At 35.6% G+C, this 22,488-nt stretch overlaps 1 protein-coding gene and 1 long non-coding RNA gene across 11 annotated transcripts in view; one reads left to right on the forward strand and one right to left on the reverse strand.

Annotated features, from left to right (window-relative positions):
- The window catches only part of LOC106005996, a 37,247-nt gene extending 32,206 nt beyond the window's left edge, over positions 1-5,041 (forward strand). For all 6 annotated transcript variants that reach the window (XR_006606960.1, XR_006606957.1, XR_006606959.1 and 3 more), the window contains one exon: positions 2,425-5,041. This is a non-coding gene — a long non-coding RNA (uncharacterized LOC106005996). The remainder of the gene's footprint in view (positions 1-2,424) is intronic.
- Positions 1-22,488, reverse strand: part of UCHL3 (ubiquitin C-terminal hydrolase L3) — a 59,075-nt gene that overhangs the window by 22,142 nt on the left and 14,445 nt on the right. For 3 of the 5 annotated variants that reach the window (XM_013057212.2, XM_004754395.3, XM_004754396.3), the window contains exons 6-7: positions 21,466-21,513; positions 400-591 (exon numbers count right to left, since the gene is read on the reverse strand). In XM_013057212.2, coding sequence (XP_012912666.1) covers positions 400-591; positions 21,466-21,513 — 240 coding nt within the window. The remainder of the gene's footprint in view (positions 1-399; positions 592-21,465; positions 21,514-22,488) is intronic. The other 2 variants (XM_004754397.3, XM_004754398.3) reach the window with 1 other exon arrangement.

The following is a 22,488-nucleotide window of genomic DNA, read 5'->3' on the forward strand; positions in this document are numbered from 1 at the left end:
AAAAATAAAGAGATGGCAAAGAACGCAGAAGGTACACAGCATTTGTTGACCTGGGTCAACTAAATGAAATCAGAGAGATGAAGGTTAAGAGAATACATATTCACTTTAACAACAGACAGGAACTTAAACATTGTCATGAATGTCGATCAGTATTCATCAAAAGGCAGGCATCCTAATGCTGGCGGGATATGGAGTGGGAAGATGAATGTTCACCGAGGCACTGGTGAAAGTCAAGCTAGACTGCAAAGCATAGAGGTATGCTTGCAATCTTACTGGGGGAGAAAAAGCTAATGGTTGAGTGAACCAAGAGAAAAGCGCTTTGAAGACTGAAGAAGTGTAAGGAAAAAAATGGACTATCCTTGTCACTGGAAGAAGAGATGGAAGATTGACTACACTTACAACAGAATGGAGACCCATAGATGGTAGGCGTAAGAAGGGTCGCCAGCGACGAAGACGGAGAGATGGACTGGTAGCTTTTGCAGGGCCTACATGGTTACGTTTGACCCAGGGCAGGGATGCATGGTGACACAATGATGAGGCCTTCGTTCTGCAGTGGCTAGAATGAGGCTGTGATGAGGATGGCGAGGAGGACTACATAATTAAAAAAGAGAACATTTTACTTAGACCACGTTACTGGGCGATCATTTTTTTTCTTAAAAGCAACGTATGGTCATATTTGTCTTTATATGGTCTAGTACTTTTAATCAACCATAATCTAGAAAAGGATCATATATGAATGTTGGTTAAAACTGGATAAAGTGGAAATATATAAGGTATAAGGTTATATGCCATAGCTTCTGTAAGGATACATCTAAAATATTTACCTACTCTCATTTGTGTAGCACAGTCTCATGGAATTATTTAAAAGCCACTAATAATGGAATTATCACATCAAATTGTTTAAAAAACAGAACACACACAGAACACACAACATGTAACACATACAAAATACAAAGAATACTGTGTAGAAGAAAACAATATGGTGACAGGCAGTGATGAAAAGAATTCTTTAGTGGGAATAAACTCTAAGAGGGGAAAAAAAACCCTTTAAAATATAAAGAGGAGTAGAGCAATCCTCTGAAGCTGATAACCTGCATTAAGTATTCTTTTACTTACACTGACAAGTTAAATGGAAACTACCATAGCCTATTAGCCATCTTTCACTAATCAACAGTGTTTGTTAAAATATGTACCATTTATTTTGTCCTGGGCACTCTTTTAAGCACTTTACATTATCTATTCATTTAATCTCCCAGCAATCCATGAGACAGGTACCATATTCCCATTTTACAAATGAGGAATCAGAACACACAGAGGTTAAATAATATAACCCAGGCCATTATACTAGCAAGTGACAGGGATAGGATTCAGATACAGGAAATCTGGTTCTAGAATCCATTGTGTAGAATCACCTTGATGTGGACCCTCATTTTCCAAGGGAAAGATTTTATAACTAACTTAATAGACCAGATTCTAATGAGGAGAGGTACAATGCTCTTAAAATTAGATATTTTGAGAATCATGCTTTCAAACAACCACAAAGGTTGAATCTGGCCCAACAGTTTTTCACAAAAGGCACATGCTTACAATAAGTAACTTATTAATGGTAATCCAAATGTTAATTTTATGATTGCTACCTCCAATAAATATTACCAGTACATGAAATAGAAGTTTAAGGCAGTGTGAAAAAATTATAATCATTTATAACCATAGTGAGAAGCAGCAATAACAATAGTGTTATGAGTCCTTGGGAAGCGATAATATTCACTAACCATGACTTATTCTCTTTAGGAAAATGAAGGGGGCTTCCCCAAATGATTTCTAGGACTCTTTCAACCCTAAAAATTCTGTGATCCTTCTTAGTATTTTCAATCTGTGGGAACAGTACAGTAACCTAAAATAAAGCTATCACTGCAATAAGGGTTTAAAAAACTAGTGGCTCTTAATAAGAACCAGTCAACCAGAAATACATAAATAAATCCTCTTGGCTCTATACAAGAGTAAATGGTCTGCTCCTACAGACACAGTCTAATCAGAAGTTTGACATATTCAATCTGGTTACATTAAAATAGGAGAAAGAAAGGGAAGAAGAGAATGGGGAAAAGAAGAAAAATGGAGGAAGAGAGAAGAAATGGAGGAAAGAAAGAAAGGGAAGGAGAGATGACTAATGAGCAGGGGAACGAAACAACAATCTTCTGAGCAAGAAGGAGAGATTATTAGGCTAGAAATAGAACTGGAAGGTGAATACCGAAAGAATGTGGAAGGTTTGGGAGGTGAAATGGGAAAGGGATTCCTGGTCAAGAATTCAGTGTCAGAAAAAACAGAAAATAGGGACAAGGAAGACATATTCACAGAACTAGACCGCCGGGTCTAGGATTTGATTTTACCCTTTCAATCAAAAGAGCTGGCCTGTTACTTTTCCAGGGATGCTGGAAGAAGACTTGGGATGCCTGGGTCAGAGAAAAGGGACTTGACTTCTAGCACAGCCAGGAGCACGATCATCTACAGGTCTGCATGCGCTCACGCTCACGGGAGGGCGACACAGAGGGCCTAGGTGGATGGCTGCACACAAGGAGAGCTGCATTCCAGGAGAGGAATATTGAGTTTGCGGCATGGTGTTTTATAGCAAAAAGCAAGCAAACATTCTCTTTCCTATAAGCAGACCTTACCTAATCCCTCACAATTTCCTACTGGGAGAAAAGCAGTTTCCCTTCAAGTGTAATTGACCTTCTTCTTTTGCCATTTTTGAAAAACCTTTTAAAAACTTAAAAAAAAAAAAATCAAGCTAAAAAGTTGCAAAAACAAAAGTAGCACAGGAAGCACTGAACTCTTTGCCCACAACATCCTAGCTCCCATTCGCTCTGCATTTATGCTCTCTTTCTATGTAATTTTTTTCCTGAACCATTTGGGGGTTTAGGGTAAGTTACATATATCATGGTCCTTTACCCTTAAGGTATTTCCTACAGACTAAGAGAATTCTCTTACATAACAGCAGTGTAGTTACCACCTTCATAATTTTAGATTGTTATAATATCTTGTCTAGTCTGCCCATATTTTAATTTGTTAGTTGACCTATTCATTTCTTTCAGAGCATTTTCCCTCGTGACCTAGGAACAGGTACACTGAATTTACTTGTCCTGTCTTTTCAGTATCCTTTAACTTGGAGTATTTCCGACAGTCTTTCCTTGTCCTTTATGACATTAACATTTCAACAGTCTCCATCCCCCATTTTTAAATAAACAATTTTCTACATAAAAAACATCATGCTATGAATACAAACAATTATTTCTTCCTTTCTAACCCATATGACCTTTCTTCTTTTTGCTTTCCTGCCAGGATCTTTAGTATAATAATGAATTTCATTGACATTTGCTTTTGTCTTTATTATTTCTTCCTTCTGTTTGACTTGGGTTTAATTTGCTCTTCTTTTACTACCTTAAGTTTAAAATGTTAGATTACTGACTTAAAAAGATCTTTTCTTTTCTACTATAAGCGTTTAATACTATGAATTTATCTTGAATCCTTGCCTTTTCTTTTCTACTATAAGCATTTAGTGCTATTGATTTTTCTATAACTCCTATTTTTTCTCTTCTATAAGCACATAATGTTAAAGAGTTCCAGTTCCTGCTTTACCTGAAACCTGTATATTTTGATTTTTTAAAAATCTTATTCAATTTAAAATGTTTTCTAATTTCCTTTGTGACTTCCTCTTTGACCCATGAAGTATTTAAAAGTATATTGTTTCACTTCTAAATATTTGGGAATTTGTTAGATATTTCTCATTGCTGATTTCTAATTTAATTTCATTAATCTAGAAAACATTCTTTGTCTGATTTCCACTTTTAAGAAAATTGTTAATTTCCTGATCCAGGATATGGTGTAGCCTGGTGCACATTCCTGTGTATTTGAAAAGAACGTGTATTAAGCTGTTTGGGGATGGAATATTCATAAATGTTAAGAGGGTCAAGTTGTTTAGTAACATTGTGAAGGTCTTCTATGTTAAGGTCTTACTAATTTTCTGGGTCTACTTGTTCTACTGATTACTGAGGAGACTGCCAAAATATCCAAATATTTGTGCATTTGTCTATTTCTTCCTTCAGTTTTCCCAGTGTTTGCCTCATATATTTAGAGGTTCTATTTTCAGCTACAAATACATACTTTATATCTTATTGGTGAATTGATCTCTTTATCTTTAGAATGTCCTTTATCACTGTAAAATATTCCTGGTTCTAAAGTCTACATCACCTAATTTCAATATTATTCCAGCTTTCTTCTGATTGCTCTTTTCATTGTATATCTTTTCCCATTATTTTAATTTAAATCTTTCCAAGTCTTTACATTTAAAGTGACTTTCTTGTAGATACATATAATTGTGTTCTTGCTTTTTTACCAATTATAATCCTTCTTTCAATTGATGGGTTTACATTAAGACCATTTATATTTTATTAATTTCATGTAATCATTGATATGGTTGACTTAAAACCTATCATCTTGTCAGCTCTCTACTTTCACCATCTGTTCTTTGTTGTTCTTTCTTTGCCTTTTTTGGGGTTATTTCTATGATTCCATTTTATATGTACTATTGTCTTATTGCTTAGATTTCTTTTTCGGTAATTGTCCTTGGGTTTAAAATGTTTCTTTTGTCACAGTGCACCTTCAAATAATATTACACCATATGTCATCTAAAAGCCTTATGGCAGTATTCTGAGTTCTTTCTCCCATCCTTTGTGCTAATGCCATATATTTTAATGTATGCTATAAATGTATAATACACGGCTACTACTTTATATTTAGACAGTTAATTATCTTCTAAAGCAATTTTTTAAAAGAACAAAATTTATTTTACATTCACCTTCCCTTGTTCCATTTCCAGCCCTCCCCAAGTTTTTGTGTAGCTCCAAATTGTAATACAGGTAAGCTGCTAATGAATCGTTTTGGGTTGTTTCAATGTGTCCTTTAGTTTTTGTTTTCGTTTTTTAAGATTTTATTTATTTATTTGACAGAGAGAGATCACAAGTAGGCAGAGAGGCAGGCAGAGAGAGAGGAAGGGAAGCAGGCTCCCTGCTGAGCAGAGAGCCCAATGGGGGACTCGATCCCAGGACCCTGAGATCATGACCTGAGCCGAAGGCAGCGGCTTAACCCACTGAGCCACCCAGGTGCCCTGTCCCTTAGTTTTGAAAGATATTTTTGTTTTAATTCTTTCAACACTTTAAAAATATCATTCCATGGTGTTCTGGCTTGCATAATTTCTCATGAGAAGCCTGCTGTAATTCTTATCTTTGTTCCTCTGTATCTAACCTATCTTTTTCTTCTGGCTGCCTTGAACATTTTCTACTTATCTTTCGTTTACAGTAGTTTGAGTATTATGTACCTCAGTGTATATGTGTGTTTGGTTTTCGGAGGATAGGGGTATTATCCTACCTAGTGCTCTTTGAGATTCTTGAAGCTGTGATCTGAGGTCTTTAATTATCTTTGAAAAGCAGCCATTAGATCTTGAAATATTTTTTCTGTCCCATGTCCCCATCTCACCCTCGCCTCTTCTTTCCTTCTAGGATTCTCTTTTCATGTATTAGATCATTTGAAATGTCCTGCAACTCTTGGATGCCCTGGGTACCCCTACCACCAGCAGTATATTTTGCTTTTGCAGTCTAGTATGAGTATGATGTGTCTTCACATTTACTGATTCTCCCCTCAATATTGTGAAGTCTTCTGGTTGGTAGACCCATGAAAGGAATTCTTCATCTCTGATACCATATTTTTCATTACTAACATTTCCAGTTGATTCTTACAGTTTCCAATTCTCTGCTGATATTCCCTCTTTGTTAGTACATGTCCACTTTGTTCTCATGAGTCTTTAACATATTATTTATAGTTATTTCAAACTATATCTGACAAGTCCAATATCTGGATCATATCCGACTCTGATTCTGTTGACTGGTTTGTCTAATAACAATGTATTGTTGTTTTTCTTGTTTCTTCTTTGTCTTGTAATTTTTGGTTAAAAGTTATACATCCCGTGTAAGAGCAGACTGAGGTAAATACTTTTTATGCCTGAGAATGGGCATACCTCTTCTGCTACACCTTTAGTGTGTGGAATTGAATCAGTCTAGTCAGGAGTTGAGCTGGTTTGTGTTTTATTGTGCTACGGTTAACCTCAGCAACCTACCAGCTTAAAATTCATCTAGCATTACCTTGTGCTTAGGGTAGCAGCTAGACTGTTGGATGCTTTCTTTTTCAGTGTTCTTGTTCCACCCACCGCTTTAGGCTTTTTCTCAGAGCATGGGCTCGGAGGTCTCTCTCCTTGTTCTTGACTCACTCACACACTTTTGACACTTGTTTATTGGTGCTTACTGGTCTTTAATGGTGGCAAGGCAGAAATATTCTTTATTATTCTGGTTTAGCCATTGCTTCTACCATTATAGCTAGTCTGTCTATCCCTGGTATCAAGAACCAGGCTTTCCTCCTTCGACTATTTCTCTCGTTTTCTGCCCCTTCCCCAAAAAAGTTGTTTTATCTATTCCCTTACCCAAAGAAGGTATTTTGTCCTAGCATCTTTAGGTTTTGTTCTGTAAGGGAGAAGAACCAAGGCTTGAAGCCTTAGCCGAAGTAGAAATTGCTCCCTTCCTCGGGTTTGTACCTTAAGTCTCTCTCTAGTCTTGTCCTTAGTCTATCTTATAAGTACTAGTGAGGTTTGTGGAGTGAATGAAAGCTTCCCTTTTGGGGCCCCTTACAGCAATTTTATAATTTATATACTAGTCTATACTTGGCCTTTAGCAATTTGTTAAAATTTTTTTAGCATTCTGTTTCTTTTTTTCTTTTTACAAAAAGGGAACATATGCTTCATGTGGCTTTTTTCACTATCTATATATTTTGGGCATCTATCCACCCCAATAAGTATGTATCTGTTATCATTTTTCAAGGCGAGATATTATTTTTTAAATATGGTTAGATAGATGAACCATAAATATATATATATATATATTATTGTATATTTAGGTTGTTTGTAGTTTTCTACATTTACAAACCACTATAAATATGTTCACACAAGTATCTTTAATATGTTCACCAATGAATAATAGTAATAGCTTACATTGTGTGACTATCGTTATATACCAGATGTTCTAAACTATAGATGATATAGACCCTCACAATAACCCTATAAGGTAAAAATTATGATCATTTCTATTTAAAAATGGAGATACAATTGTTGTCTAAGCTCTATCAGATTATCCATAGGTGATTTTAGCCTTTTTTACTCATCACATCTTCCAATATAAACTTATATAAGAGAAAAGAATGAAAAAAGTACACAGTGTGGAATGAGTTCCACACTTTAAGTTTGTATGAATGTGTGTCTGTATCTGGCTATGTTTTTATGTTGTAGAAAATAAAAAATAGGATGGTACAATACTGTATTATGACTGTTTTACTTTTAACCACCTTGAAAAGGTCTTGGGCAGGAAAGCTATTTTATAGTCCAAGTGCCGCTTACTATTATTTTTAATAAATAAGTGAACATATTAAGATGTTAAATGTTAGAAGCATTAATTCTAAATGTTTAGTCTAGTCATATTTATTTCTACCTAATGCTAAATGAATACAATATATACATATTTTCTCTAATAACATGATTTCTAAAGATAATCTAATTCATAATTTAGACATAACAGTGTACATCATATATATTTTCAATTCTAATAAAAATTTATATGATAATTCAGGAAAAGGTTGTCACGTAATATCATTTCAAGAGATGAAATAACTTTGATATGAAGTATGCAATTACGGATTCTTAAAACTCCTAGGCTTTCTTCCTAGAATTACAAAGAATTACACAAACTTTTAAATTTTCATATTAACTGTCAATACAAATGCTTAAGAAGCCAAGATAGGTTTCCTTTTTTTTTTTTTAAAGATTTTATTTATTTAACAGACAGAGATCACAAGTAGGCAGAGAGGCAGGCAGAGAGAGGAGGAAGCAGGCTCCCCGCCGAGCAGAGAGCCCGATGTGGGGCTCAATCCCAGGACCCCGGGATCATGACCTGAGCCGAAGGCAGAGGCCTTAACCCACTGAGCCACCCAGGCGCCCCAGGCTTCCTTTCAAAATATGAAAATTTAAACTGTAAACTGAATCTTGAGACTAAATATCTGATTTTTCATTGTCTTCCATACTAATTGGAAAAGATCAAATATGTATAATTTATTCTTGAATCTTTCAGAAGAGTCATAATAAAGAGCTCATTCCCTCGGTTTTTCAGTTCTGGTAGAGGAATCCAAAATTGCTAAAAATTACGTATTTCACTAAAATTACTAAAAACATCAACACCTGCCAGGACTTTAACATTGAACCTGCATCCCCTCTGCTGTGTGGGTAATGCAACCATATAATGTACCTATGTATATAGAACACTTTGCATATACTATAAATCTATCTCTTTATTACATGATGTTTGGAAACATCTAGAATAGACTTTTCAGAACCCCAGGCATTTTAAAAGCAGAGTAAATGTTTTGCTCTTTGCAAAACTCTTAGGAATTTAATAAATTAGAATTAGGTATAAACATTCATTTTAAGAGATTTATAAGCATTCTCATTTCGACTTAAAGCCTCAGAGTTAAAAATAAAACACCAAAAAAATAATAAAATAAAATACAGAGAGTGAGTATATCATGACAATGTTGGGGTTTTTTAATATTCAGAAGCAAAAGGACTCAACTGACTTGCCCACAGCATTCAACTAGTGACCGTCAAAGCGAAACGCAGAACACATGACTCCTGGCTCTAAATTCAGTGTTCTCATTACATACAAATCCACTCACCCATCAATTGTCAACTAATTTATCTGATTTAGAGAGGGAAATCTATTATTATCTTTATCTGTATTCTCCAAGCACAATTCAAGAATTTGTTTTCCAAAACTTATAAATAGTTCAGAAAAAAAAAAGAAAAAAGAAAAAGAAAAGAAAAAACCCAGAACCAAAATTCCTGGGTCCTACGAGGCCAAATTACTTTTCCTTCACAGGTAACATGCATGTTACCTTGTATATGAGAAAATGAGTCAATTGCTCCTTAAACTGTTTAATAATAATAAAAAAAAATAGAAATAACATGAAGACTAAAAAGAAATGATCGAAACCTTTAATAAAAAGGTGGAGAGTGTGTGTCCCTTTAAAAAGGAAAATTACCTTCTTTCAACTAAAACACGCCTCTGTGTGTAGGAAAAATGAAGACTATTCTTTAAACTGTTTAACATTAGGGGCGCCTCGGTGGCTCAGTGGGTTAAAGTCTCTGCCTTTGGCTCAGGTCATGAGCCCAGGTCCTGGAATCAAGCCCCACATTGGGCTCTCTGCTCAGCAGGGAGCCTGCTTCCTCCTCTCTCTCTGCCTGCTTCTCTGCCTACTTGTGATCTCTGTCTGTCAAATAAACAATTAAAATCTTTAAAAAAAGAAAAAAAGATTTAAACTGTTTAACATTAACCAAGGAATTAAAAATACTATAAAGGCTAAAAAGAAATGATACAGACATTTTTAAAAAAGGGGACAAGGGGTCTGCCTAAAAGAATTTGTCTATTAAGAAATCAGGGTTTGGGGGCACCTGGGTGGCTTAGTGGGTTAAAGCCTCTGACTTCGGCTCGGGTCGTGATTCCAGGGTCCTGGGATCGAGCCCCACATCGGACTCTTTGCTCTGCGGGGAGCCTGCTTCCCCCCTCTCTCTGCCTGCCTCTCTGCCTACTTGTGATCTCTGTCAAATAAATAAATAAAATCTTAAAAAAAAAAAAAAGGAAAAGAAATCAGGGTTTGGTAGGTTATTTAAGTGCTCAAATCTGAATTATTCTAAAATGCTAAAATAAATGAAGTAGATTTTGGCTTACACCCAAAACATCTTCTCATTTTAATGGGCATCCTATTATTAAGAAAAATATCATTATAACCATGTAATTTTCTGAACATGAAGGGATCATTAGCTGGTAGATACTTAAAATAATTACTGTTTTCTGAAATATACATGATATGATAATCAAAAGACTATCTTGGTTTATGGGTGAGATTTTATGTTTAATATAAGGAAATATCTACTAAGAGCTAACTTAGATATAGGGGTAACAAGGAATAAAGTATTCAGCACATTCTGGACAGTTATAATACATTACATATTTGTATTAATTGGCTGTAGAAATAAGTCAATCAGAGAAAGACAATTATCATATGGTTTCACTCACATGTGGAATTTAAGAAATAAAACAGAGAAGCAAAGGAGAAAGGAAGGAAAAGCAGAAGAAGAAATCAGAGAGGGAGACAAACCTCCAGGGTTGCTGGAGGGGAACGGGGTCATTTGGTGATGGACATTACGGAGGTTACGTGATATAATGAGCACTGAGTGTTTAAGACTGATGAATCTCTAAACTCTACCTCTGAAACAAATAATACACTATATATTAATTAACTGAATTTAAATAAAAAATTATTAGCTGTATTTAAGTTTGCTTTTAGGATAAAAACAAATCTTTAAAATTAAAAATCCTCCCTTTCTTCTTTTTTGTGTTAGGATTTTGATTTACGTACACATTGTGTTGCCTTCAAATCATGGTTACTTACTAGCTATGTGACCTTGAACACGTAATTTCTCAGATTTTCCACCAATAAAATGGGGTAACATATATGAATCTTAAGGAATTTAGAGGATTAGTACAGTATAACTATACTAATCATTAAAATAAGATGGCAAACATACTTTCAAAAGCAGTAAGAATTAAGAAGATGAGAATAGGGACACCTGCGTGGCTCAGTGGGTAAGCCTCTGCCTTCGGCTCAGGTCATGATCTCAGGGTCCTGGGATCGAGCCCCACATTGGGCTCTCTGCTCAGCGGGGAGCCTGCTTCCTCTTTTCTGTCTCTCTGCCTGCCTCTCTGCCTACTTGTGATCCCTGTCTGTCAAATAAATAAATAAAATCTTAAAAAAAAAAAAAAAAAAGAAGATGAGAATATTTGGAAGCTACTAAGCACCTCAATTTCTATTTTTATTCACCTATAAATGACACTAAAGAGTTACAAAGAAAACTTCCTCAATTAACACTGCGGCACCCAAAATGATGCCTAACTCCAAGCATCCCAGTCACCTCACAGCGAGAATTTTTTGGCTTTAAAACCTATATCTGGGGGCGCCTGGGTGGCTCAGCAGGTTAAAGCCTCTGCCTTCAGCTTGGGTCATGATCTCAAGGTCCTGGAATCGAGCCCTGCATCGGGCTCTCTGATATCTGTGCATGTCTAGTAGACAACAATGTGCACTCTCTTCACAGTATCTCCTTCTCTTCACAGGGTAGAAATTGGAATAAAATACTAAAAAAAAAATGAAATTCAACTTCTAAAAATAATTTTAGCTTCTCATTATATGATCATTAGAAATCATGATTCCTTTTATCGACCGATTGATAAAATTTGTACTTGATCACAATCAAATTTCATAGTTATTTCCTGAATGTATATCCTTTCAGATATACGTTCTTTCAGATGTTAGAAATACCACTGAGTTTAAAAAAATGGCCTACGGACAGAAAAAGAATTAGGAACTTCCCTAGGGCTGCCAAATGCTATGAAAAGAAGTAAAATATAAATGTGTGTGCATACAGGTATGAGCACATGTGTGCACATGCATGAGAACACATATGCATATATAAAACTTGAAAAGTTTAAAATAAAAAATCATAAACTAATTCTAAATGGAGTTCTGTAGATTTTTTTAGTAACTATCCATACAATACATTGGATTACACTAAATGTAAGGTCCAAATTTAAAATAGGAAAGTAAAACCAGATTCAAAGATTGCAAAAGATGCAAACTTTCCTAGGAGTATCCAGTCAAAGCAGTCAAAGTGAAACATGGGCTAGATATCAAAATACACAAAATACCACCATATAGTCCATGGAAAATCTGCATAATAGCAAATGTATTCATTTTGCTCACCTAATAAATCAAGATGGCCACATTTAAGAATGTCTTAAAAGACTTTTCCTCTATTGGTTTTTTTTTTTTAAGAATTTATTTATTTATTTGACAGAGAGAAATCACAAGTAGACAGAGAGACAGGCCAAGAGAGGAGGGAAGCAGGCTTCTCACTGAGCAGAGAGCCCAATGTGGGGCTCAATCCCAAGACCCTGAGATCATGACCTGAGTCGAAGGCAGAGGCTTAACCCACTGAGCCACCCAGGCGCCCCTCCTCTATTGGTTTTAACAACTGTGTTTTCTCACTTCAATTTATAATTCTCCATGGCAGAAATCTCTATTAAAATAATGACTTATATCTGTACATGTCCTATTAAATTCAACCTTACCATTGTTAAGCTGGCCAAATGAATTCTCAGAAATCCTTTTTTTTTTGGGGCAATGTGAGAATAGGTTTTCATTTATTACAAACGAAAAGAATCTTAAATCCTAGCATTATCCTCCATTTTGGAAAGATATGGTTTAAAACAAAACAAACAGAAAAACCTCACCATCCCAAACCTAACCTTAACTCTAGTTTATTGCTGAAGACATTTTTACACAAAGGGTTAGGGCCAGTCAGATCTGAAAGAGTACATTCCTGAGTTCAGTCTAAGAATTTTCTTTTAAAATAAGTAATAGCTTAATATCTCTATTTCCAAAACCCTCATATTGTCCAAAAAAAAAACAAAAACCAAAAACCAATAAATAAGAGGATGAAGAAAGAAAAGAATATTTTGATCCACTTTAGGGCAAAGCACTTGTTAACCTAAGAAGGGAGGAAGAAAAGCATAAACAGGATAGAGTAGTAATTACATTTCTTACCCTTCAACAACTAATTTAATCTATCTATAATCATTTTTTAGTGATAGCAAATGACTGATTACATGATTGGAGACATGGTGTTAGTGTTTGAGTATTACTTAGCCATCAAAAAGAATGAAATCTTGCCATGTGCAATGATGTGGATGGAACTAGAAGGTATTATGGTAAGTGAAATAAGTCAGTCAGAGAAAGACAAATACCATATGATTTCACTCATATGTGGAACTTAAGAAAAGAACAGTTGGACATAGGGGAAGGGAAGGAAAAAAAAGGTAAAAACAGAGAGGGAGGCAAACCATAAGAGACTCTTGACTACAGGGAGCACACTGAGGGTTGCTGGAGGGGGTGTGGGTGCGAGGATGGGGTAACTGGGTGATGGGCATTAAGGAGGGCACGTGATGTCATGAGCACTGGGTATTACATGCAACTGATGAATCCCTAAATTCTGCCCCTGAAACTAGTAACAGACTTTATGTTAACTAAACTGAATTTAAATTAAAAAAAATAAAAAGAAAAGAAAATAGAGGAATGAAAAGAACCACTCCAATAACATTTTCCCAATTATGAATAAATCTAATTTGTACTCCCTCCCTCAAATTCAGCTCCTCCACTCAACTTTACATATACTTTTGAATCATGCCTCTATCTGGGTAATGATATGCAGAAGGAATGACAGCAATAAAAAAAGATGGAGATGGAGAAGAGATGGAGGCAAAAGTATAAGAAGTTAGGATAGGTGTTACAGAGAATTTCTCAATTTTAAGAATGAAATAAAATGAAGTTGCCCAAAAGATTAACCTTAAGTCTTGTTGGAATGGAATAAAGAAAATGAGGTGCGGAAAGTAAATGTAGAAAAAAAATCAGAAAGTGCCAATTTCAGGTTTCTTAACAAAAGTGGACTATACAACTTAAAAAGCATACTTTTCACCAGAGTTCCATTTGTTTCCATCTGATTCTTCCAAGAATATAGAGAACTTAAACTGTACATTATATAAGAACTAAGTTTCTTCCTAATTGGTTTAGCTTCTTTCAAAGACAGGAAAGAAAAAAACCTTAAAGAAGAGAAATAAATGTGAATATCTTAATTGACTCCAATTCTAACATAATCAAAATCATTCAAAACTGTACTGCAGAGTAAAATGAAACCATGGAAACCATACTTCTACAATAATGAAAATGAAACCTGACACTGTTTTCCTCCACTGACAGTCTGCACTGATTGGGCCAAAAAGCAAATTAAATACACACACACACACATTTTAAACTATGTATACATATATGAATGCATACCTGAAATCACAAGTTACCCTTTGCTTACCTTACCTAACCTTAAACTTCCTCTTACAGGACAACAACACTAACCAGAATATATTATTACATATTTCATCATAAATAAATTACAATTTAATTTCACAATTTAAATTCATTCTGTAAACTTTTCCTAAAGATCTTTGAACTGTCATTAGCAATCACACTTATTATTTTCCTCTATCACACATGCTAAAATTTAAAAATAGAATTTAACCCTGGCAAGGGTTATTTTTGAGGCTATCTCCACTGAAATGAGAGATCCTTAAAGACACAAAATGTGTTTTATTCATCTTTGTACATGCAGCTCCTAGAACAGTGCCTGGCATTATAGGTGCTCAGACAGGTTATGTGGTTGATCAAATGAAAGAAAGACAATTTTATATTCTCTAACAAAAATCTTAACGTTCATCCCTTTGTCTCAATATTCTACCTAAAAGTAACTTAAAGAACCTAGAATGAATACTTGAATAAAGATATTTAATGAAATTATAGTTTTAACTTGAAAAACTGAAAACAAAACAAATATCCAAAGTTTAAAAAAATGCAAAGTAAATTATGATTCATTCACATGATAGTACACAGCCACAAAGAATTTTTTATGAGGAGGTCTTGAAGAGACAAGAAGAGATAGAATATAAAGATAAAGATAAAATAAAAATAAGATAAAGATAAAAATAAAAGATAAAGATATAAAGATAAAATATAAAGAAAAAAAAATCCCACAAAATCTTTTGATCTTTTTTTGAAGATTTTTGAAGATTCTTTTTGATGATTTCATTTCTTTATTTATTTGATGCAGAGAGAGAGAGAGAGCATGCGCACACGCGCACACACACATGCACAAGCAGGGGGAACGGCAGAGGGAGATGCAAAGAAAAAGGGAGAAGCTGACTCCCCACTGTGTAGGCTCCATCCCAGAACCCTGAGATCATGACCTGAGCTGAAGGGACACCCGACTGACTGAGCCATCCAGCTGCTCCTTAACTGTTTAAAAGATAAATTTAAAAGGGGAGTACCTGAGAGGCATCTGACTCTTGGTTTCAGCTAAGGTTATGATCCCATGGGTCATGAGATCAAGCCCTGGAGTGAGTTCTGAACTCAGTATGGAATCTACTTGTGATTCTTTCCTTCCATTCTCCACCTTTCCCCCTACCCCAACTTGTACAAACATATTCTCTCTCTCTAATAAATAAATCTTACAAAAAAAAAAAAGGATAAATTTTAAAGGGGTGCCTGGGTGACTCCCATAGTTAAGCATCCAATTCTTAATTTCAGCTCAGGTCATGATCTCAGGGTTGTGAGATCAAGCCACAAGTCAGCTTCCATGCTAGGCATGAAGCCTGCTTAAGATTCTCTCTCCCACTCTCCCTTTGACTCTCCCAATTGCCTCTCTCAAAAAAAAAAAAAAAAAAAAAAAAAAAAAAGGAGGGGGCACCTGGGTGGCTCAATCAGTTGGGTGTCTGCCTTCAGCTCAGGTCATGATCCCAGGATCCCGAGATTGAGCCCTATATTGGGCTCCCTGATCAGCGGAGAGCCTGCTTCTTCCTCTGCCATCTGTTCCCCCTGCTTGTGCTCTTTCTCGCTATTTCTGTCGCTCAAATAAAATAAATAAAATCTTAAAAAAAAGATAAATTTTAAAGAAAAGATTGGAAGTATATATATATATATATATACTTCCAATCTTTTCTTTAAAATTTATCTTTTATATATATATATATATATATATATATATATATATATATATATATATATCAAAAAGCATTTTTGCTACACTTTCCATATTGGCATGCTTATTTAAAACCATAAATAAAACAACAGTGCCACCTTCTATTACTTTTCTTTATTATTATAAACTTGAATGGAGGGTTCTGAGCAGTAAAATAAATTTATTCTTTTGTAAAAAGTCAGAAGATCTCTACTTTTATCTGGACTGGCTCCCAGACTAATATGGACAAATGACAAACTTTAGAAAGTGCTTTTTAGATAAGCAGCAACAAAATAAAAGTACAGTTTAAAGGCAAATTAAATACCTTTTTGGATTTTTTTCTTTTCTTCACATTGGACTTGTAGATTGCTTCCATTTTTGTATCACTGATACTTGTTCACAATTTTAAAAACACATTATTTAAGTTCCTCATAGCTCATTGTTCTTTTATCTTAAGTGAAAAATGAAAGCAATAATTTTCAGTATAGGTTAATGAAACATAAGTGAGGTGGGGCTACTGTCTAAATTTCTGGGTTAGAAATTTAGTATGCCTAAGTATGCCTCAGTATTATGGTGGGATGGTGGGAGAGGGAAAACCATACAAGAAAACAGACAACTGGCCAATAGTAGCATATTAAGGCCAATCTTCTGAAAACACTATTGCATCTGGTTGGTTTGACTTACTGATCTCTCATTTAGTCTACAAATCTCTACATGCACTAAGGCTCCTGCCTGTCCTACTTCCATGAACATGTTCTGACAGAGTACCAACGATGTCAATGACGACTACCATTGCGATTACATATTATTACTGTCTCCTCTTCCTCTAACCACTTCCTTTAACACCAACATGTCCTGGGATTTATTGTGGTCCACCACTATTCTCCCTCTATAGAATTCTCAAGGTTCTAACTACTACCCAAATACAAAAGATTTCAGGTATCTCCCCGAAGCTTTAGGCTCCATATATAACTTCTACACAGATGACTCATAAATTCACCTTAAACCCGATATGCTGAAAACTCAATGCACCATCTTTGGTGACTCCCCATTGCCTATAAAATCCAAGCCCCTCCTTGATCGAGCTTAACCTTATTACTTCTTCCTCTGCCTCATCTGGACCATATTAGAGCCTCATCCTCCACCATCCATATTCATTTTTCTGAATGCCTAATAAAATTACCACCTAATATTTACTGAAGGTCCGTTACATGCCAAGAACTATTCTAAACACTTTACCTGATTAACCCATCCAACTTCACAGCAATCCCATAGAGTAGATGCTACTGTTTCCACTTTACGGCTGTGGAAAGTATCTTGTCTGAGCTACAAAGTAGTGGAGTCAGCATACAAACCTATATCCTGTATATGCAATTTCTCATATATGCCTACACATGCCAAGCACTGTCCTGGGTATTCAAGGTGAATGGGACAAACAAGGCCCATGACCACATGGGGCTTATAGTCTAGTAAGTAAACAAAAAACAAATAAACAAAACACCTTATTACAAATCACTTAAAAGTTCCATGAAGAAAATAAATAGGATTTTATGACAGAAAATTCAGAAGTGAATATATTTAACAGTGATAAAAGAAAAGCCTCTTTGAAAAAATGACTTTTAAGAAGCGACCTCACAGATAAGGTGCTAACTACACAGATAGGAGGGATATTTCCAGAAGAGTACTGAATCAATGGAAAGCACTAAGATGGTATTACAGATGAACTGCATTCCCCCAAAATGCTCATGTTGAAGTGCTGACCCCCAACTGGAGTTAGGGTCTTCGGGGGCATAATTGAGGTTAATAATGTGGGATCCAACTGGATAGGACTGGTGTCCTTACAAGAAGAGGAGAAGATACCAGAGATCACTCCATCGATGGACAGATCAATCAATCTCTCTCTCTCTCTCTCTCTCTCTCTCTCTCTCCCTCTCTCCATATGCACACAGAGGAAAGGCCAGGTAAGGACACAAATACCCATCTACAAGCCAGGAAGAGAGGCTCACCAGAAACCAACCCTGATGGCACCATGATATTGACTTCTAGCCTCCAGAACTGTGAGAAAATAAATTTCTGTTGCTTAGGCCACCCAGTCTTTGATATTTTGTTATGGCAGCCCAAGCAAACAAATATGAATCTTAAAGACTTAGTTGTTTTCCAGGAACTGACAAAAACCAGTGTGCTAGAATACAGAGACAATGGAGACAATAATATGTCAAAAACTCTTACGTCCATCTTGGCAGATGAACCTTAAATGAGACAATCACAAAAATAGTATCTGGGGCAAATGTTTTAAGCTGGTTCAGACTGGATTTGAAAATGTATGCTGTGGGTTTTTGTTTCCTCAGTGACTGGGAGTCAATAAAATAGTGACTAAAATACAGTAATTTATAGTCCACCATGGAATGCACAAAACAGCTCCACACAGCAAAGAACTGAACCCTTCCCAAAATGAGAGTAGTGCCCTATTGAAGAAAAATGGCTAATGGGTATATCTTGTTTACACAGAGAACTATGGAAAAAAACAAGGATGGGGGGGTTGTTGTTGCTGTTTAGTTCTTACATCACTAAAGATAGTTCTAAGGGAATTATGGTGAAATAATAAGTATGTGTGGTGCCCACGTGCAAGGGATGGTGTTGGGTATTTTGGAGCAGATCCAAATGAACCAGATACCAATCCTAGGTCTAAGAGCCACAGTAATACAGTAGATATGACACCCCATTTCATCAAATATAAGGTACTAGTCGTTATGTGATGTGTCACATTTTATGCACAGCTAAGCAAGTAAATTACAACATTAACTGTAAAATTACATCCTAATTTCAGGGCTGTTAAAATGTAGGGAGAAAAAGTGAAAAAGTATACATCTTAAATAAATGAAAATAGCTAAATGCAAATAATAGAAGTCATATAAAAGAGCCAATAGAGGGGTGCCTGGGTGGCTCAGTGGGTTAAAGCCTCTGCTTCCGGCTCAGGTCATGATCCCAGGGTCCTGGGATCGAGCCCCACATCGGGCTGTCTGCTCAGCAGGGAGCCTTCCTCTCTCTCTGCCTGCTTCTCTGCCTCCTTGTGATCTCTGTCTGTTAGATAAATTAAAAAAAAAAAAAAAAAGCCAATAGAAGGAATGGATTGTTTCATGCAGAAGGTAGTATTTAAGCCAAATCTTGAAGAATGGGTAGAATTAGGGAAAACAGAGATTGACAAAGGAATTTTTTTAGTAGGGGTATACTGCAAGAGGTAAAGCATAACAACAATTAAGTGAGGGATGGCCAGAGAGAAATATTTAAAGAGAAAACACTGATGAAAAGTTGGAAGGATAGGGCTGGGAAAACCTTGAATACAGCTAGGCTAAAGAAGTTGAAATTTATTATATATGCTTGGGGAATGGTTCTCAAACACTTTTCGTTTTTTCACCCAATACACTTTGGGTATATAGTATACGTAAAAAAATAGGGTCACTCAAGCAGTGATCCTCAACTATAGGAGATGCAAAATGACCAAAAGCAATTAATTTTCTGAGAGTAAATTTAGAAAAAGCTGTCCAGAAAATCCTAACTTCTATCCCCACCTCACCTTGAAAATCACACACACACACACACAAAAAAACCCACAAAACAGAAAAATCTGAGTACCCACAATAATCAAGTTACAATTCAGGAAAAGTAATCCAGGAGAACAATGTAAAAAGGAATAAATATCAAAATAAAGATTAAGATTGAAAATCTACATAAGAAGCTGATCTTCTAGGAAGAAATGAAATAAATTCGTATTCGATTAGTGATAATGGGGAAAATGTATGATGCAACTATTATAAGAAACAGGAAGAATAAAGGGAAGAAAAAGTTGAAAGTACAACATAATGCACAAGGACGAGTGCATTCTAAAATATTGGTGGTCATTCAGGTCATTTAGGTAATATCTAAAAGTTTAAGATTAAGATGAAGTAAAGTGGAGGGGTGCCTGCGTGGCTCAGTCATTAAGCGTCTGCCTTCGGCTCAGGTCATGATCCCAGGGTCCTAGAATCAAGTCCTGCATCAAGCCCCGTGCTCAGCAGGAAGCCTCCTTCTCCCTCTCCCACTCTCCCTGCTTGTGTTCCCTCTCTCGCTGTCTCTCCTCTCTCTCTCTCTCTATCAAATAAATAAATAAATAAAATCTAAAAAAAAAAAAAAAAAGATGAAGAAAATTAAAAAAAATTAAGATGAAGAAAAGTAGAATTTAGGTCTGGAAAAAACTGTGAACATCATCTAAAAACAATTACTGAAGCATGACATGGATAAAGCCATGAAAAAGAAGGCAAAAGAAGGTATCGCAGAGAAAACTTTTTGAAGTAAACATGTATTAAAGCATTTAATAGCTCTACTATAAATTACTGTCTTCATATTTTATAATAATCTCATGCTGATCATCATCATTGCTAATTTTAATACTATAAGTTTACCAACAAGAAAGCAAAGCATAATGAAGATGAAGAACATGCTTAGGATTATACAAAGCAATTAAAAAAAGGAGCATTTCATTAATTTCCAATCTAGTGTTACAGTCATGTAACATGCTGTGTGTGTGTGTATGTGTATGTGTGCATAAACTTAGTCAAAAAGCAATATTCTACACCCCTGAAAACAGAATTTGAGAGCAACCAAGATGTTATAATATCACTATAGGGAAAATTAGTGTTTAAATTCCTAGACAGCTTTATTCTAAACACTCAGTTATCCAGTATAATCTATGAAAAACTGCAGTTATATTACAGTATTGAATCATTTTCTCCTTAAAAAAAAAACAAACAAAAAACTAAAAACCCCTTTTTGGAGATAGTAACTATATTTAAGAACAGTATTTTTAGATCAGATATTTTTCAAGTATTTTTCCAAGTATTGTTAAAGCACAAAGGCAATAGGATCTCTGTATGTGAAAAAACCTGGTTTCAAGTCACACATGGATAAGAGAAAAGAAAATCTCTAATTCTCTGGTGTTAGCACTTAAATGTGTTATAAATTTACCAAACGACTTTAATTAAACTCTACTTGTTTTGACTAAAATACCTTTTGACAAACTTCCTCCAAGAGTAGGAACATGAGGCTTGTAGGGAAGGAAAAGAAATGGAGAGGGAATGAGAGAATGAGAGAAACCAAGAGAAGAAAAAAAAGAAAAAAAAAAGAGAGAGAGAGAGACAAAAATAAGGAGAGGAGAGGTGACCCAGGTAAAGAACTACTATGAGAATGAAGATGGCAGAAATCTTTTTGCCCCCAAACAAATTTTGTGAGCAAAGAGAATGATGGGGCTTTTTGCTGGAGGTTGGGCATGATTAAAAGTCTGGAAAATCCTACAGGTTCATCTGCTTGTACTATCACGCAGGTATTTTTCTCAAATCACTTGCACAAGTAGGAAGAATCTAATAAGGAAGCTGCAACCCGCCCACAGTCTGCAATCCTTCTAAATGATCAAACTGTGATGGCCAATATCAAAGTGCCTATTAACAGCTTATTGATACATGTTCTTGAGCTACTTCATGACTAGTTTTACATAAGCAGATTCCCTCTAAGGAAAAAATATGTCCAAGTGATTTTCTAAAACTACATGCCACACAACAACACCAGGGTTAAACGTACACAGGGCAAGAAAAGTTTTGAAAAATGTGAAATACCTCAGTCTGACCTTCATGGGCACTGGTCTCATGAGTGACTCGAATAGCCTGTAATAAGAACACAAGATATTAACTGGAAAAAATGATTATATCCAAATTTTTAAAAGAAAACAACAATGCTAAATTCTAACACCTTAAGCTTTGTTAAGAGATAACAAATTGGAAGAAAATTAGGAAGAGTTTAATATTAAAGAATGATTTCTGGGTAACCAAATGAATTCTCTACTTTCCAACACACAAATCCCTGAAGACTTAGGAAAGAGACGATCTGATTACTTGTCATTTCCAGATGTGAAGTGGGAGTCATTTAAATTATTTGTTAGAACTGACGTCTTGGGCACTAGGGCGCCTGGGTGGCTCAGTGGGTTGAGCCTCTGCCTTTGGCTCAGGTCATGATCCTAGGGTCCTGGGATCGAGCCCCGAATCAGGTTCTCATTCTCAGTGGGGAGCCTGCTTCCACCTCTCTCTCTGCCTATCTCCCTGCCTACTTGTAATCTGTGTCAAATAAATAAATAAAATCTTTAAAAAAAAAGAAAAAGAACTGACACCTTAACACTTTATTCAACTGGGACTAGAATAAAGTAAGCACCTCACAGATAGAGACGGAAAAAGCTTATCTCATCTGTTTCTCCAGGTTACATGCTCCTCTGCAGCTCTGGCTATAGTTATGCTTAATCATGCAGCTTCAGTCAGCAGTTTCAAATGGGGAGCAAAAAGCATGCACTTATCAGAAACTAGAGATTTTAGCTTTCTGAACTTAAAAAAAAAAAGCCCTTACAATACCCACTATTAGCAAAGATGAAGAAAATGGGCAAAAGTAGTAAATTTGGGGTGAAATTACCTTTATGAATGGCAATTTGGCAGTAAGTGTCAAAGCCTTAAAAACATGCAAACTGTTGGATCCAGCAATTTCTGTTCTAGGAGTTGATTTACACGTAACTGTACATAAGTATATATAATTAAGGATATTTGCAAAGATTTCGCTACAATAATATACCTTGTAGTATTTTTTAAATGGTGAAT

Source organism: Mustela putorius, unplaced genomic scaffold, assembly GCF_011764305.1.
Source record: "Mustela putorius furo isolate JIRA1106 unplaced genomic scaffold, ASM1176430v1.1 tig00000480_pilon_pilon_pilon, whole genome shotgun sequence".
Classification (NCBI taxonomy): Eukaryota; Metazoa; Chordata; class Mammalia; order Carnivora; family Mustelidae; genus Mustela; species Mustela putorius.